Source organism: Syngnathus typhle, linkage group LG14, assembly GCF_033458585.1.
Source record: "Syngnathus typhle isolate RoL2023-S1 ecotype Sweden linkage group LG14, RoL_Styp_1.0, whole genome shotgun sequence".
In the NCBI taxonomy this organism is placed as follows: Eukaryota; Metazoa; Chordata; class Actinopteri; order Syngnathiformes; family Syngnathidae; genus Syngnathus; species Syngnathus typhle.
In genome coordinates this window covers 8,278,594-8,296,351 of record NC_083751.1, presented here as the reverse complement: position 1 = coordinate 8,296,351, position 17,758 = coordinate 8,278,594, and the positions used below count along the sequence as shown (strand labels likewise).

The 17,758-nt window shown below is 38.4% G+C and overlaps 3 protein-coding genes across 6 annotated transcripts in view; 2 read left to right on the top strand and 1 right to left on the bottom strand.

Moving 5' to 3' along the window:
- Positions 1-1,142: 1,142 nt before the first annotated feature.
- On the bottom strand, positions 1,143-12,682 carry LOC133167292 (lisH domain-containing protein ARMC9). 3 transcript variants are annotated; one of them, XM_061297988.1, is made up of 26 exons: positions 12,398-12,682; positions 12,207-12,281; positions 11,976-12,101; positions 11,653-11,823; positions 11,008-11,163; positions 10,832-10,924; positions 10,060-10,084; positions 9,782-9,939; positions 9,443-9,541; positions 9,120-9,149; positions 8,396-8,430; positions 8,196-8,307; positions 7,988-8,080; positions 7,658-7,748; positions 7,285-7,405; positions 7,021-7,160; positions 6,814-6,890; positions 6,589-6,663; positions 6,309-6,399; positions 5,950-6,008; positions 5,514-5,612; positions 5,206-5,321; positions 4,680-4,849; positions 4,422-4,542; positions 3,361-3,536; positions 1,143-2,613 (listed from the first exon to the last, which is right to left on the bottom strand). In XM_061297988.1, exons 2-26 carry the CDS (start codon positions 12,279-12,281, stop codon positions 2,558-2,560), a joined length of 2,565 nt encoding a protein of 854 aa, XP_061153972.1. In that variant the 5' UTR covers positions 12,398-12,682; the 3' UTR covers positions 1,143-2,557. The 3 variants fall into 3 exon arrangements, with proteins under 3 accessions (XP_061153972.1, XP_061153974.1, XP_061153973.1); XM_061297990.1 differs by having other exon boundaries at positions 1,143-2,580; positions 12,398-12,681; XM_061297989.1 differs by lacking the exon at positions 9,120-9,149.
- Positions 12,683-12,859: 177 nt separating this feature from the next.
- polr2h (RNA polymerase II, I and III subunit H) lies at positions 12,860-14,728 on the top strand. The gene is made up of 6 exons (XM_061297991.1): positions 12,860-13,065; positions 13,352-13,438; positions 13,631-13,714; positions 13,874-13,967; positions 14,090-14,173; positions 14,258-14,728. The coding sequence occupies exons 2-6, from the start codon at positions 13,366-13,368 to the stop codon at positions 14,373-14,375; spliced, it is 453 nt and encodes a 150-aa protein (XP_061153975.1). The 5' UTR covers positions 12,860-13,065; positions 13,352-13,365; the 3' UTR covers positions 14,376-14,728.
- A 1,216-nt stretch (positions 14,729-15,944) lies between these two features.
- The window catches only part of mfsd8l1 (major facilitator superfamily domain containing 8-like 1), a 32,672-nt gene continuing 30,858 nt past the window's right edge, over positions 15,945-17,758 (top strand). Inside the window, exons 1-3 of one of the 2 annotated variants that reach the window (XR_009717940.1) lie at positions 15,945-16,284; positions 17,210-17,395; positions 17,505-17,567. Coding sequence is in view for 1 of the 2 variants with exons in the window: in XM_061298024.1 (XP_061154008.1) it covers positions 16,209-16,284; positions 17,210-17,395; positions 17,505-17,567 (325 nt within the window). In the remaining variant the exon portion in view is untranslated. The remainder of the gene's footprint in view (positions 16,285-17,209; positions 17,396-17,504; positions 17,568-17,758) is intronic. The other variant, XM_061298024.1, reaches the window with a different exon arrangement.

Sequence of the window (17,758 nt, the reverse complement as noted above, 5' to 3'; positions counted from 1 at the left end):
TCTAGTGTACACACACTTTCATTCAGGCAAAAGGTTAATGGTTGAATTTGTAGAAGCATTCCAGAGAAGACAGAGCGTGTGGTATCTAAACATGCTCTCCTCTACTGGATGTATAAAGCAGCAAAATGTCCATTGTCTTACTGACTTTTTATTTGATGTGCTCACCAAAACTACCAAATATGCCCTGAAAGTGTCAACAACAAAGTCACAGACTTGTAAGAATGGGTGGAGGGGTCACTTGGACCTATCTATTTCCCAGGACTGATTAAGAGGAAACAGGAGGTTTACCAGGGTCATGAAATGTTCTTCTTGGTTTGCGTCACCCGTTATCAACATCGCACAAGGCCGTTTACTGATAAAAACATCTAAATGGGATTCTACTGATCCTAACACCTTAAATTGTTGTTGGAAACTTGATTTTTTTTCTTAGGAATGAGCTACACCATCACCGTGCTTCACTGTAGATAAGGCGAAAAAATTCTCACAAACACTCCAACATCAGAGTCGAAACAGCAGATGGGCCTTTTTGTTTTTACAAGCATGGCAAATGGAAAGAAGACAAAGCCTGCATATCTGAGCGGGAGCTTTCCGGTGCATGATTCCAGTTGTCTTCTTTGTATCCAGCTTGACATTTCCGTACTGAAATAGCACATGTGACACATATCTGTCCGCACTTGACCCTGCAATACAGGCGTAATGCAGTGGGAAGTGTTTTTCATCCTTTTGTGTTACAAGACAGAATATACATCTATTTTTTTCTTTTCATATCTTCGTTCATTGTTTTGTTTTGATAAAAAGCAGCGGCTTCCTCTCTGCTGCGATTACAGCTGGACAGTACCAGCATGCTGGAGCTAAGGGTTACTAAGCCACCTGCATGCAAGTGCGTCAATGTGTCATGTGCGACTTGTTTCCTCACATTGTGCTGTTTCTCGCTGGCAGCATCCTCAATGAGAATCAGTGGACGTGTCATCCCTCAGGAGACTAAAAGTGAGTCAGGGAAAAGCCAAAACGAGCCATATCGCACTTCATAAAAATCTAAGTGTTCATCTACAACTATAATAATTTAAATATCACTTTGCTGAACATAATGCTGGTTATTATAGTTACATTATTAAAAATGAGTGGATAATGACAAATACAAGTTGGATTTCAAGCTGTTTATTATTATTATTTAGTGACAATAAAAAAAGTGTTCCACAAAAATATACATGACTGCTGGAGTTTGAACAGTGCAAATGGACATTGTAAAGAATGATAGCTGAAACATTCACAATTTCTTTTTTTTTAGGGAGGGGGGTGCGTAAACATTGCCACGGATCTAAAAATAAACATTTAAAAAGATCATACAACTAGAAAGTAGCAGTGTAGTTTCCAATAAGATGTCAATCAAAATGGCAATTAATCCGATAATGTCGTAGATAATAGATTCATGATTGCTTTAAAAGTTGCGCCTGGTTGTTGTGACCCAAATACCAACTAATACGTACACATTCATTCATAGCCACATGACCAAATAGTTAACAGGTGAGCTGTGATTGGTTACCTGAGCCCTGAGCAATTTATGTCATTTTCAGTGATGGATTTTTTTTTTGCTGCTTAATTCACAGAAAAGCAACATTAATCTGAAAACAGTATTTAGACTAGTGAGGGTCACACTGAACATATTAAAATCAGAGCGAAATCCATTTCTATGATCATAAATTTCTGATGATTGCGATGCAATCATGATTGACAGCATGCTACAATTACAATATCATAATGTACATAAAACAGCCATTGGCTGACCAAACTGATCTTTGATTTAAAAAAGATCAGTTATTAACTATTCATTGTTTTGTGACAGCATAAATGCTTAACTCATTCAGAAAACTTTAAACCAGTGTGATTTATACTACAAGTACTTCCTCATACCTTGTTGGAAATAAGATGAAAAGTTAAACAAATAGTTCCTGGTAGAGCTAATGTTTCACTTGTGATCACAAAATAAAGTTTTTTTTTCCCTTTTATCCCCCCCCCCTTTAAGTAAGCTACAAAATGCCTACATGACCAAGTGCAGGTGTGGTAGGAGAGAAAAGTTCGTCGGATATCACAATCAAACCAAAGGCTAACAATTTACCATTAATGTCACAGCTCTTTGTTTTGCCATGGTCCCTTATAAAGTACCAGTAGGCTGAACATTGGGCTTCCAGACTTATCAGTTCTGTCATAGTGTCAGGAGGTTCCGCATATTCGAGAATGCCAAGTGACCTTGTTGAGAAAGAAAGACAGAGCAGAGAATTGAGGGCCAAATGAGGCCACAACGAGCACCGGGGTTGGCCGGCTGGGGGATGTGATTATTGTCTGACCCCATATCGGTTTACAAATATCTGTGCTGAAGCCGGGAAAAAAAAAAATGCAGGATCACAATCCTTTGCATTGTTCGAGCCCCTTCGGGAGGGGGTTGGTGATCCTCAACCCCCTCGTTACCCTGACCCTGATCAAAACCTGAAAGGATGATGTTACAGGAAGCGTGATGTGCCGGGGGAGATAGATCTTTGCCGTGGTGACAGCGGCCTCCTCACCTCCGTGTTGACTGGCTGCCTGAAGGGGGAGACCGGGAGGTGAGGGATGAAGCTTTGGAGGGGGGAGGTACAGAAAATGGATCAAAGGCATTTATGAAGTAAAACAATGACAGGACCAAAGAGATTTGATTGTGTCGTAAAGGTGTGTCATAATTTCCCCCCTGAAAATGTAGACTGATTCTAAACTATACAATCTCACAGGCTAATAAGCTATTTCTAAAATGGACTTACTCAATTGTAAACATGAATTCAATATTACAGAAATTTGCCACTATGGTGCAAATTTATTATTAACACAATGTGGAAATCATTTCATGGTCTTTCCATTCTTCCATCATCCTTTGCTCACTTGCAGTGTGGGCGGCCGGGGCAAGGCACATGTCTATTGTGTAGCAAATAAGCCTAAAGGGGTATGCGCCATAACATGCAGCTGCTACACCAGGAAACTAGCAAGCTGCAGATATTACTGATAATAAAACCAAATGAGCAGCAGAAATTGTACTCGTGTAAACTAATAGGACCGATAGCAGACAAGTTGAGGATAAAAGCAATGGAAGCGCAGAATAAATGTCCACTTACTCTCTTTGTTGTGTCATTATTTGCCTCAAAGGTTCGATTAAGTGACTTCCGTATGACTTCATTGATGTATGACAAATGCCAGAACCTCACAAACACACTTATGCTTGGTTGCATGATTGATGGATGAGGTTACGGCCAAAACATAAGATACTACAGCTACAGTTACTGTATAAGCGTTGTGACATTTATTTATGATGACACTAAATGAATAAATTCTTACCTCTACTTTGTTGTTTCCCTCCGCTCGTGGAGCTTGTGGAGCACTGGTTGCACTGCTGAGGTTCAGCCTGGGAAAATTTGGGCGCCAGACTATATGCAGTGTTTCTCTGAATGTCTCCTGGGTCAGGAGTCCGTGGTAACCTCGGCTTGCTTGTGAATCCTTTTATTGAATCTCCACTGTTGACAAGAAAGATGAGAAATAATATGTACAGGTTTGGTTGGTCACTTAGTTTGTCCACGGCTGGTCTAAACCTAAAATAAGCAACGTGAACTGGGCTACAATTGCTGGGTCATCTCCTGACAATGTTATTGAGTCACTTTGCAACATCAGTTTTAATTGAAGCCACTTTCACTGGGTTGGTGAGATCCTCCTATTTGACGAGTTGCTTCGTGGGCACAAAGCTCACCTTGTACATGATCTTTGATCTTGACATGTGAGAGCATTCATTCATTTTAAAACCTCTGCTTCTTCATACCAGGCTTGATTACTGATATTTTAGAGGTAGCCATCAGTGGGTAGATCATACCTCAAACTCTTGTTACTATATAATATTGGTTTCAGCAATAGCACGGGTTTAGAAATGTGTAGTGTAGCAGTAGTTGTAATAGAAGTTTAAAAAAGTCCTTAAAACTGATTTAATGAAGTGTTGAGCAAATTTGCCTGCCAGTTGGTTCAATTTTGTCCAGAAGAAAAGGTGATGCAAGCAAGCATTGGTTGGACTAAGGAATGTACAGACAGTCCCAATTTCATGGCTGTTCAAACAGGAAATAATACTGTAACATGAAGCCACATCACCAACTCATATACTTAGTCTGGAAGTTAAAAGTATGGAGCTTGAACAGACCATTCATTGTCTTACAACTTATCTCTTTCAGCCAGAGTAATTGCAAGTAGTTAGTAATGAGTCTTAAGTCTACCTCTAAGAAGGGAAGACTTATTTGTAGCTCTCTTAATAGACCAGATAGTTAAAATAGAATACAATAGAAAGAAAAAGTTTCAACGCCAAAATATCTTAAAATATTATAAATAGTCTGTGATTATGCACTTTAGTGTCAGATTACCTTTCAAAATGTCCATTGTGTTTCTCTCTGAGGGCTCCTTTTCGGACTCGCACCTCATAGTGCTCAACGTCAGAAGCCTTGACTTGCCGGCCGGACTCCAAGTCTGAATGTTTGTGAAAAACTGTAAATACAATGATGTTACAAAATTAAATGCACCATGACAGTAGTCAAGAAGCCGACTGGCTTTTCTCCCCATCAACTCACAGTACTGAAACTGCTGTCATATTAGTTTATGCGTATTTGCAATGTTCTACCCACCCAGGCTTTGATGCAGGGAATCGGCCGTGCGTGGGCGGTTGCCAGAGCTCGTGTGAGGTCGAGAATCGCTCTTGGGAAAAGGGGAGTTTGCCTTCTCGCTCCTGTGTCCAAGGTGAGGAGATTCCATTTCTCGGTCAATGATGCCACCCTGGATACCTGGATAGTTATTCCTATTCATGACCCATAAATACAGATCAGATTGTAAGGAGGTCCAGATAAAAAGCAATAATCGTTGATCGTCATGTTCTTTTTGTCTTGAGCTGCAAGTGCGTCTGCATAAGTATTAATAAGGCAGTCTAGTAGAAGTGAGAGCAGCTTAAGTGCTGACCTAAAATTGCGATTTAAAAAATAAATAAATCTTTATTTCATACCTCAACCAGAGCCCACAGAAGCAAACAGGCTTTAATTTCATTGTTATCCTATTCACTGCACAATGCGGTTGCATAAACGCACAAGGTCCGATAACAAATAATAAAAGAAAGAGTAAAACTCAACACAGCATGCATATTTTTTTTGTTTCACTTACACAACATTTGTGTTACGATGGGAGCTTGGGGTCACCGGTCGCTGTAGAGGCTCATCTATGCTTGGTTGGTGCTGCGGGCTCGACTTCTTCTTCACTTTGGGTAGGTTGGTAATAATCTGTACAATCAAAACCCAGAAAAATTAGCATGGCAGACTTTATTTTTTAAAATAATTACTAAGAAACTCCCACATCTTATGAACAAAAACACAGAGAAAACAGAATAACACCATTCAACGAAATCTTGGAATTTGTCCATTCATTTAGAAAATGAGAGAACCTCTGTGTGTGTGTGTATGTTTTGCACTTACACCCAGGTACTCTGTAGTGAGCAGACTTTCGCCAGACAGCTCACTGGGCTTTGGCTGAAGGACTTCATCTTTATCTTGGTCCGATTCGATTAAATCTTCCTGTCACAACACAAACCACGCAGCACCTAATATAACATCTGCTGTTTTCTAATCTGCATTTTGTAACAATAAAAATCTTCCTGACAACCTTTCACTGAGCAGTTCTAATAATAAAATTAGTTTCCTTTAAAATGTGTACGCACAAAACCTTTCATTAACATTTATCCAGGTGGGGGCGTTTGATTACCTAAGACACATGCATAGTGGGTAGAAAGTTATTATTGCTATGACTGCTTTTACCACTGAAATCTGAAAAAGAAATCAGCTGTAAATGTTACGAAGACGACAGAACAGACTTGTGAAAACAGATGCAGTAAAGTATTAACATCAGCCTTACGTCATAGTCATCCTCCTCCTCGTCCTCGTCATCGTCTAATTCTGGTCCATCTGTATCCACTGGATGGAAAACAGCATTTATGTATTTAATGAAGAAAATTCTCAAATTCAATCATATGTTCAACTAACGCAGCGAGGTGTCTGAATAACAAAATCTAGATATTAATGAATGGAATATTTCAAGTTGATTTAGGAGTTTTACTGCCTGTCATTTCCACTTTGATTTGCACATCAGCAAGTGAAATTCAAATTCAGTGTCGGTCGCTTCCAAATTGGATAAATTGATATCCCAGAAATGTGATTGTGTTACATTGCAATGATTCATTATGTTCCCCTTAGTGCATGAGTACATTCACTGACCTGAGTTGAGCTGCTTAATTATACAGCCAATCTGTCTGTGAAGAACTGGATTATCCTCCTTGCGGAAGCAACAGAGGATCTCCTCCACACTCTTAACGCATTTGAGCAAAACACACATTATCAATCTGACCCGAGCAACAAGTATAAAAAAAAACACAATGCAAGTGCAAACGTCTTCAAAGACTAAACATCTGCTGGGTGTGCTGAGACATTTCATGCAAAGAGAAAGGCTAAGTCAGCATCCTGTAGAAGGGTGAAGACATCTTCAGTACTATCTCACCATTTCTTTTGCTTCCTGTCTCACGGAGGGGATACTCAGGATGCTGTACAGGGCTCCATTCACATAAGTAGGAATCTAGAGAAAACAACACAGATGTGTCTCCATTTGCAAAATCAACAGATTTGCACACAAAGAATAATTGCATTCAGTTTGCGTGTTGGAAACATCTTACTGTCATAAATACACACATGCACACACAGTTTTCAATGAGACCTAATGTATCACCTCGTGGTTGTCATGTCCGAGGAGGTTAGTTAGCACACTGAGCACATGTTTGGCATTTTCTGCACACTTCATTTTTCCTGTACAAAGACAGCCATCTTAGAAATGTACACAAACCCATGACTTCACAGTATGCGCTAGTTGAATATTTCTAAATATATATACACGTGAAACTACAATCTCACTTCTTCATGTTTCTTCTTCGTGTACCTTTTGTTCGCAGGCACAAGTTCATGAGAAGAGATGCAGAATACTCCAGAGTGTAATCGCTCAGACAGTCCGAGTCATCCAATTCATCCACCAGCCAGCCAATCAGATCACCTTCAATCATGACTGTCTGCTGGCTCCTCCTAATAAATCAAATGCAGCGATCAAAGTGGCTAAAAGGACATCACATATTTATGCATTGACTGCTGAAAAATGGCTGATTGAGACTTTGTTTTTGATGCGGTAGGGTGTTACAAACACACTTACATGAGGCTGAGTTTCTGCAGAGCCACCAGCACATTCTCTCTGGTCAAGGAGTCCTTCTCCTCCCTGAGTGTTTGCATCAAGAGTTTTAGAAGCGATGGGATTTGGGAGAGGTAAACTCGACCTGTAAAATACATTTGTCAGTCTCTAAGGTCACTTTTTACTTTAAAGCTGCTTATTTGCTGTCCTTGGTCTTATTCTATGATTGAGAAATTATGATGAAACATCAATACCATCGCTTTAACTTTTCTACAACAAAGCACATATGAAAATGTCAACCAATGCTGAAAGGCTTGCCTTCTAAACCACCTCTGTTGTTATTTCAATCCCCGAATCATGCCTACGACCATACCAAACTCTTATGAGACACACTTACCGTCTACAAAGGAGGAAAACGTATTGATGAGACGAGCCATGTACTGCCTCACCATTTCGTTCTTTGAAGTCAGTAACTGAAGCACAGTTTCCTATCGAGAAAGAATGTGCAGTCTGATTTTCATTAGATGCCTTGAGATGAAATCCATATTCAAAAAATGCAATTAGGACTTGGCAAGGAGCCACTGCAGGAAAGAAAAATAATCAAACCTGGAACTAATTGCTAGATATGTACCATTTTTACTTTACCAGGATTGTTGAAGTTTCACAATTGTTCAACATTTCATAATAAAGTTGTAAAACACAAAAGGAAATATTCAAAGGACTCCACCTGCTTGGTACTGTACTGTTCCAATAGATCATTGGTTATGTAAGCTTGAAGCGCAGTATCCCTCTGTTCACCAGGAAGTGAGCGAGTAAGTCTCTAAAATTGATCGACAGATTGAGAGGATCAGGATAAGTGGTCAGGAAACAACACTCTCACAAAAGCAGTGCTCGAATATTTTTTTTTTAAACCATTAATTGTAAAATGTACAAACCCAGCGCAGCGCCTGAAGCAAAAGTGACTTTAGACGGTCTGATCCTTCAAGCAGGTCCTTTTTAAGTTTCACATAATCCAGAGATGGCAGCATTGGCACATCCTTATGTCTACTGAGGATTGTCAGAAAAGACGTCCAAAATAAATTTCATTATCAGGATGTTCAAAAGAACCACAAGTGTAGAAGACCAAAACACTTACTATGGTGCAATGGATGCTTGAAGTATTGAGGAAGCCTAAAAAAAAAAAAAAAAAAAAACCTATCACGTTTTTATTTCAATTGTTAGACAAACGCGAGTTTCAATCATTAGTAAGCGTTGCATGCTTATCATGCGTGTGGGCACATGCTCAAATCCCAAATCTATATTTCTGTTTGGAAAGATACCCAATGCAAAGACAAGTCGGATAGGATTGTTGGAGTTAATAGTAAAAGCGCAACCACGACCATGAATTGAATATTATGGCCATGTTTTATGTATGTAAATAAATGTCATCTTGGTAACAGTCTGAAACAAGTCTGAGAAACGTCATTTAGTACATAACGAATATTATGTATTACGCTTTCATATTGTTGAGATCTGAGCTTGGTCTCAAATGACATTTTAACACATAACCCAAGGCTTACATAAGTGCTGGCTATTCTGTCAAGTAACCTTTACTATCTTGTAAAGCCATTTATTGTTCATGCTATTGACTTCACTGACAGCTCTGCGACGACTTTTTTCCAGCATGTAAAATGCAAGCAAAGAGACAAAACAAACAGTCCATAATGGTTAATCATGGTGTTAACATTGGAACATCCGCAAAGTACAATGTGGCTTTTCTGTGGAAGAGGACACGATGACCAGAGCAAAAGAGCAAAACAGTAACGGCGGAAGAACTCAGCAAGAGAAGTGAAATACAGATGAAAGTATGAGAAACTTACATCATCATAGGGACTCAGAGAGTAATATCCCTTTTGAGGACAAAAGTGTCACACACACGTACAAACACAAAAAGAAAGGTTTTTCAGTTCAAAAAATAAAGTCTACCTTTAAGAGATAGAACATCGTTCGTGTCGGAATTGAGCAGCTATACTCGTTATTTTGCGTCACAATCAAAATCACTACACGTTATAATTGCCTGCAAATCATATTTAATGCATTGATTTCTTTTTTTTTTTTACCATCAAGTCCACTTTTATGTGACTCTCATCAGAACCCCCAACAAACCAGATTAAGTAAAGTGTAAAAAAGTTGTTCTACTCACAGTGCCAGGCCTGGTAAGGTCAGTCATCTGCACTGTGCTCTGCCTTATCTGGCTGCTGAACAGGCGAGCACACACACTTTGCAGGTACTCGGCCGATATCTGCAAAAACATAGTAGGCCACATTCTATAAATAATATAAGTATAAATATAAGTAAATGTCATTTTTGTATTTCTAACTGTAATCGCACATCCACTACAGTAGGTGACAGTAGCACATCATTGTATAATTTAAACAGCCATGAAAACATAATTTTCCACAAGTTGTCAGTTTGAATACAAAGCTTTTAGCCAGTATTAAATTATTGTTGTGGGCATATTTGAATTTGCAAACGGCACTACATTTTTTCCACTGATGGAGGCCTTCAAGGTGTCAACCAGCTCAGCTGTGATGCCAATGAGCTGGTAGTAGTCTGCTTGCATCTTGTTGAACTTGCGCATGAAGGAGGTGGCACGGCGCTCTGACTCAAGCAGCTGCACCTCGAGTTGCTGCAAAGCTTCTGTGGAAAAAGAGAGGGGGCGTTTACAATGATGCAACAAGGGATTTGCAATTTTAGTCTAATGTTAATACATTTTAAATTGACAAGATAGTCACTAATCACATACTAAGCATCATTTACCTCTTGAGCTTTTTCCACCCTCCTTCTGCATACCGTCTGTTAAAGACCACGTCATCACACTCATTCAACATTTCTAATGTGTATCCATTTCTCTGAACGTCACATAACGGTGCGTAAAGAATACATGATAAGTGAGTCATAGAAGGTCCTATATCCTGTTAGAAGCTGCCACTGGCCTCACTTAGACAGTTTGTACAGGATTATGACAATTCATTTTATAGTGTGACGGCAAACTAGTGTCAATATGTGATTAATATAAGTTTGTTTTGTAGGGAGGGATGCACTTCGTTTTCTTTTTAAATGTTCATTGACCAACACCCTCTGTATGGACCAATACAGCTGTCATGCATGACTTTACATACACTTTAGAGTGGACCTCTTACACTTAACTTGTAGGACAAATAGAGGTTTTCCAAGCAGCAGTCTTTTTATTGTGTGTGTATATATATATAAGCATTTGACACGTCAGCTGTGTGAGTGCTTGCATAAGGAACTATTATATGCGTCAGATGAGCTTATGGTGGTTTGGGTTATGTTGTATGGAGTGATTATAGTTACGTTACACATTATACATTAATATGAGTAACTATTAATATTTTTGTAGCTATATTTTTTCATACAAATCACCCAGGGAATGTTGGTGTGACATGAAATGACCAGATTAGGACGGGTTCTTCTGTTAAGTGATAATTAATGTTCATGGACCTTGAATCGTCAAGCATTAGGTACATTAACGAAGTGATTTCTTATTTTAATTTGCAGCAAAGGATACATATAATGTTAGCAGTCTCGGGCAGTTTGGAGGCTTCATAGTCATGGACAAAAACTCTTGAAGTTTATTCTTCAACTTTGGTACCCAGGTTTCCTAGAAAAGATAATAGCTGATTGAAAATGTTCCCCTGACAAATAATCATTACAAACATAAAATAAATTAATTTAATAGACAACCTGAAAGAGATCCTTGAAGAAGGGATGATTAGTAGGGTTGGACACATAAGGCAAAGCATAATAAGGCAGAAACTCGGTGGTTTGACTCAGTGCTCTTCCACATGTCTCCAAGTATTTTTTGAAATAAGAAATTCTCTCTTCAAACTCCGCCTGGTCCTGTAGATGATAGAATCTGTTATGTCATGCCAAGATTCCAATGACTTTTAGGTGAAAGACCAATTTAAAGCACATAAAAAATACTACACATTATTTTTAGTATTATAAGTGTGTCTCTTGATTAGTAACTATTACAAAGCTTGTTTTGAGGGAGCAGACCTGTGTCACGCAAATTAGTTATTTCTAGTATTTTGCTTGCTGATGATGAAAGGACCGACCAAGCAGCAGCGCACACGCCCTCCAGTGGCCACCATTTTGTAAAGTAACTCTGGACTGTATGTGCTACATGGCTTTTAAATAAAAAGTAAGTGGATGCCTTTGGAATCATGTGGATTTCTGCATAATTTGCTCATAAAATGCATCTTGATATTCATTAAAGTGACAACAATAAATAAATACTATACTGGCTGTAATTGCTCTACTGCAACATGTTTAGTGGACGTTGAGCAGTTGATACTTGATCCAACAGTATAAATACAAAATACATACTTGTCTTTCAGAATGGCTTCTCAGTGGGTAGATGGTAAAATGGATATAAAGATAGAACTCCAGCTTTTGGGCCTCAGTATCGGTGCAAACTAGATCAGTATCAATATTTTCTTCCCACAACTGAAAAAACACCTTATGGGCTCCATCATCGAAAGAAGCGAGGAGATCTTTCTGCACACAGATGGGATTAGAAGAGAAATCAGTAAGACATCTGAAATATACAATCAAATTAGCCATGTACTCTAGATCCAAAACAAAGCTGTTAAACTTGTCATTTTACAGATTCTACTAACAAAGTATAATGCATCAGTTTTACAATTTACCTGGACGATGTGAGTCTTTACGTCTCTCAGCGCATTTCCTTGAGGTTTGGACACAAGCTTTCCTTTACTTTTGCACTCCATGTCAAAACTGTTTACTGTGGTATCAAACTGTTCAACCTTGAGGTACTATGGTAGGTAAAATAAACAAGAAATAGGGATCAATGACATATTTTGATTAATGTGGACACAACATATTGACTTATTCCATCAGATTGATTGATTGATTTATACCTCCATGATCATCCCAAGCAGATTGGCTTCAGTGGCTAAAATGTCCCCCATTCTGTCTTCCTCCTTGGAACTCATCTGAGTATCCACAAGTTGTTAATTAAACCACACATGAAAAACAATTTGCACTTCTTGGTAGCTGAATGTTTCTGGTTTTCTACTAAATATTTGGCTGATTCCAGCGTGTTCATTACCGACGAAAATGAAGTGAACTGTTCGATGATATGCTAGCAGCACCAGCAGCAGCAGCAGCAGCAAAGGTTCTGCATACGAGATCTTATTGTCGCCGTCACTCTTCTCAATAACAAAGATAACATCTAAACGGGTGCTGTCGTCCTTGCTCCAAAGGTCACAATCCAATACCAAATTATTGAAAAAAATCTCATGATCTTCTACAGTACCTCGATATTACTGCGACATCTATTAGCTAGCAACCGTGAGCGGAAGGGACGCTGACTACATAGCAACGAGAGTTTAGGCTGGAAAGTGGAAGTAAATGTCGTAAAACAATTATTTAACAATGGAAAATTTTGTTTTTGTTCATTTTACTATAAGAACGGCCTATGTATGGGTGTGTATTTTAACCCCCAAAAATATGTGGTGGTTTAAATAGATTGGATATGTTACAATATCCTTTTTAACATAATAAAAGCATATGGAGCTCGCCGGAAGTAGATTATGTGTCAAAGGTTGAGCACGTTGTTTGGGTTAGCCGCCGCATGTTGTTTTGAATGAATGACGAGGTAACCAAGCAAGAAGTTTAGTGCACACTATATTTTCACTTTTTACTACAACCTGCAGCCGAGCACCGCAAACGCCTTACTGTGTACAATATAGAAGGTAGTACACTCACGTCCAAGAGGTAAGCTTCGGGAAATGGGCACACGACACGCTAAAGCTACCAGTTAGCATATACCATTTAACATTATGGACAATCGAAGTTTAAAGTCAACGACTAGCCCTCACCCGATATTTTGTATTGACATATTTCTAATAATTTCCGACTAACTACGATCATTTCATAACTAGGACACATTTTCTGCTCATCATGTCAACATGAACGCTACTGTGTGCACTGTTGCCCCACACAACTTTCTAGCATAATTGTAAACTGCATATTTTTGTCATTCTTGTACATCTGTGTGCAGAAACAGGGAACCAAATGGCAGGAATTTTGTTTGAGGATATATTCGACGTAAAGGACATTGATCCAGATGGCAAGAAGTTTGACAGAGGTGTGTTATGTCTTTTGTTGAAAAGCTCCTGAAATCACACAGTGTAACATATTTTTTTGTGTTTTATTTGCTCCCTTTAAGACTACCATTGATGTTTTATCATGAATCCAAACTGATTATAAACATCATACCTGCTGATATTTACTAGGCAATCTAAATACGTTTTTACATTTTATTGCTTATTTTCCACAGTATCTCGTCTGCATTGTGAAAGTGAGTCTTTTAAGATGGACCTCATCTTGGATGTGAACATTCAAATCTATCCAGTAGATCTTGGTGAGATCTTACATCTTCATACTAAAAGTGCACAAGTCATTTAATTGGTTGTTTTTATCATGGAGTAAGGACATTAAAAGCATATGTATGGTCAGTCAGTGAATCTATACAAAAAACACATGATAGTGCTCAGTGAAAATCAATGTTTTTCTTATTAAGGTGACAAATTCAGATTAGTAATAGCCAGCACGTTATATGAAGACGGAACGCCAGATGATGGGGAGTACAATCCTCAGGATGACAGACCATCTCGGTATGTTTCTACTAATTCTCAATGAGACATTTGTCGTATTCATTTTTATTTGTCTAGTTATGAGAGACAAATTGCGTGTTTCATGTACACAAGATTCATCTTGCATGTAATTTGTTTTCCAGATCAGACCAATTTGATTATGTGATGTATGGGAAGGTTTATAAAATTGAGGGTGATGAGACGTCAACAGAAGCTGCAACACGCCTGTGAGTTATTTTATTATTTTCTTTTCCTGTTGTGTAATGCTAAAGGTTTATGAACTTTCTTGAATATCCTCTCTCTCCTTTCAGTTCTGCATATGTCTCTTACGGTGGCCTCCTCATGAGGCTGCAGGGAGACGCCAACAATCTTCATGGTTTCGAGGTGGACTCCAGGGTGTACCTTCTCATGAAGAAACTGGCCTTTTAAACCACTCCCCTCTTCTCATTGTTGCCCGTATCACAGTCTGCATCAAAATCATACTGAACCAAGTGCAGTGATAAATAACAAACTGAGGATATATAGAAGTAGTGTTTGTATTGTGCATTTATAGATAGGAACAAAGTTGGATTGTGAAAAGATTGTACAATTTAAAACCTGTTTCAACCTTCATCTCCTCAAAATCTGTAAATAGATTTTTTTATACATATGTTCTCACAAAAGGGCTCTTTATTTTTTGGATAATGTACATTTGAATCAATTTTGTGGTCCCAGAATTATGGAATAGTGATATTTGCAAGAACTATGCTGTGGATTTAGGTTTATAAAACTGTAGTTTTTGATGGATTTTTCTTTATTTTAAACAAAGTGAAACCTCGATAATTGAACAAACGCACATTTTCTTCGTGTTCAGTGCAGTGAAGAATTCCAAATTACCTTGATTTCTGCATAAATTTATTATATAATGTGATATGATCTTCATCTATGTTACAATAGACAAAACAGTCTACTTTAAGTAATACCACACTGACCATTATGTTTTCATGTTTTTCTTTGGACAATCATTTAAGTATTAAGTAAGTAAACTATGTGAACCCCTGAATTTATTTGACCACCACCCAAATAAGATAATTTGTTTCCTTAGGCCTATAGTTAATACACCAAAATGTTGAAGCTTTTTTTATTAAACCAAATTATAGTTGTACTGCCAAAATATTATAGTTCCTCATCACATTCTTAACAAGCACACACAATGCAGAAAAAAACCATACACCATGACATAATAGAAATACCTCTTCTGTCCTTGCACAATGGATACTGAAATTGCAGATTCTACTGTAAAATCAAACGTTTTGTTCCCTAACTGGCAGAGAATTATTTAGTCCCTGGCATGATGGAGCCTGTTACACTGATAATAGTGGACACTCAAGAGTCAAAATTTAATTTAGAGTAGAACTGAAAGGGGCAGAGTGTTATGTGGAATTTCAGCACAATGTCACGTTGGTAATGGATGTCACAGGATGGTGATACCATGAGAGCACTGAAGAAGCTTGCACATTTAGATGTGAACGAACATGGATTTATTCCTCTGGTTTTGCAGTATCAATATAAAAATGTTCAGATATTCTTAATTCAACCACATGACATTATTTTAGTATATACAGTATCTCACAAAAGTGAGTACACCCCTCTCATCTCTGCATTGTTTTAACTATATATTGTCATGGGACAACACTGAAGAAATGACACTTTGATCCAATGTTAAGGAGTCACTGTAGAGCTTGGATAGCAAAGTAAATTTATTGTTACTTCAAAGTAACTCAAAATACAACAGTGAATGTGTAAAATGCTGGCAACAAAAGTGAGTTGCTGGAGATGCATGGAAGATGCATGGAATTCCACAAAGTCGGTCGATAGAGATGACGTGCACCTTTTAAAATCGGATCAAAAGAAAACAGTTGGCATGGTGATATTTTCGTGTTACGAAAAGACGTATTTGAATGTTTCGTTGAAAAACCTTTATTACGGCTCGGAAGTGAATCCGAGTTTGTTATTGGTCGAGCTGTAACAGGATACCCGGAAGTGATGTTTGCGGGATTAAAATGCGCAGGAATGGGCCGATTGCTCTTTTTTACGTATGCACTGGCAGTTCTACTCGTCGGACTTTTAGATTCAACTAGGCATACGTCGTTAACTCACTGGCTGTAATTGGAAGCAGTTTCGATAGGATTTTGTTCACTGCGGTGTTTTATTGGTGACGCAAAAAATTATAGCTGCGGAATAATGAGGATGAACGTTACAAGTGTATAGCAGCCCATCACTATGGATCATAGACGGAAAAGGAAACTCACATTTTTCACCATTGGACTCATCTTTTTGCTGAGCGGCATTGAATATGGTAAATATTGCTTTGAAAATGCTATATGGCGTTAAATCTTGCATGTTCAGTCTTTTATCCCTAAAATAAATACTGACCATAAACTTGACCCAAAGTTAATCACATTATACCTTAACTACTACACGTTGTGTGTATACATGGTTCGAATAAAAGCTTGAAGGGCTAAACTGGTTCTACAGATATCTGATTGGGCTGTAGCACCATCGCTATACAAGTATTCCCAAATTTATATCTTCGCAGAAATTGCCGATCGGAAGAAGTCTCACTGAAACAGGCTTGCACACATTGGAACCCATCTTCTTAAGAGTCTCACATACACGCTTAAAAATGCTGGTTTATGACCCAGGAAATTGTGTCAATTTGATCCTACTTAAAAGTAGGGTCAATTTGACCCAGCAAGTGTCTATTTGATCCAACTTCAACGTTGTGTCAATTTGACTCACTTCCTGGGTTATTTTGCCCAAAAGAACCCAAAGTTTGGTTGCATCGACCCAACTTCCTGGGTAGGTCCAGTTTTAAGGTTTTAAATACATTTTTCTCAGTGAGCTGTGACAATGACATTCATGTGACCAGTGTCCACAAATTTCTTCTTCCTGTGCACACCCATTTAAGTAATGTGAATCAATGAGTCACCAAATTGCATTTGTCCATTTATGCCAAGATTTGAGTGGAAGTAAGTTAGTGTAGAAGTGCACTGATAGGCCTTGAATAATTTCTAGTATGGGAAGATTTGATATTTGTTTGTAAATCTTAATTTATAAAATATCTTTTCAAATCATCATGTGGTCCAAGAGTCACACAATAATTTTATAGTTGTCTAAAAGCTGTTACAGCTCTTGTATTCGCGCAGGCCTCTCTACGTATCTCTTTGACACCATTCTTGCATATCTAGTTTCAAGCAAATCCTTCTTCTCTTTGTCCTCAGCTGTGATACTGCCCACAATATGGAGGTATTTGCAAACATTAGAGGCACCATCATACTTCCTGGGTTTGACCCTATCAGCGTTCAGCCTGACCGGCCTGCTGTCGGGGCCACTGTTTGGCCACTGGTCTGATAGAACGCGAACCACCAAGAAGATAATCTTATTTGCCAACCTTTTTGAGATTGTGGGTGAGTTCACTCTTCTCTTGGACGCAATCATTGACTTGCTCATATTTGTAAAAGCAAATGTTTTTTCTTCTGTTTTATATTTCATTGTTCCCTTCTTTTGACCGTTCAGGTAACTTCATGTACTTTATGGGCTTTTCCAAGTGGCTCCTACTGTCAAGCAGACTCGTGGCAGGTAAGGCCTCACAATGCCTTTGTCATTGTTTCTGGTCTATTTGAAGGGTTTGCTTTACTTTGAGTTGTGTACATACCGTTTTTGAACCCAAGCTTCTTATTGACTACTGATTTATGCAAAATATAACTTTTGAGACTACTTCAGGTTTAACTGAAGAACTGCAAATTATTCATACTATAATTGCCAATCCT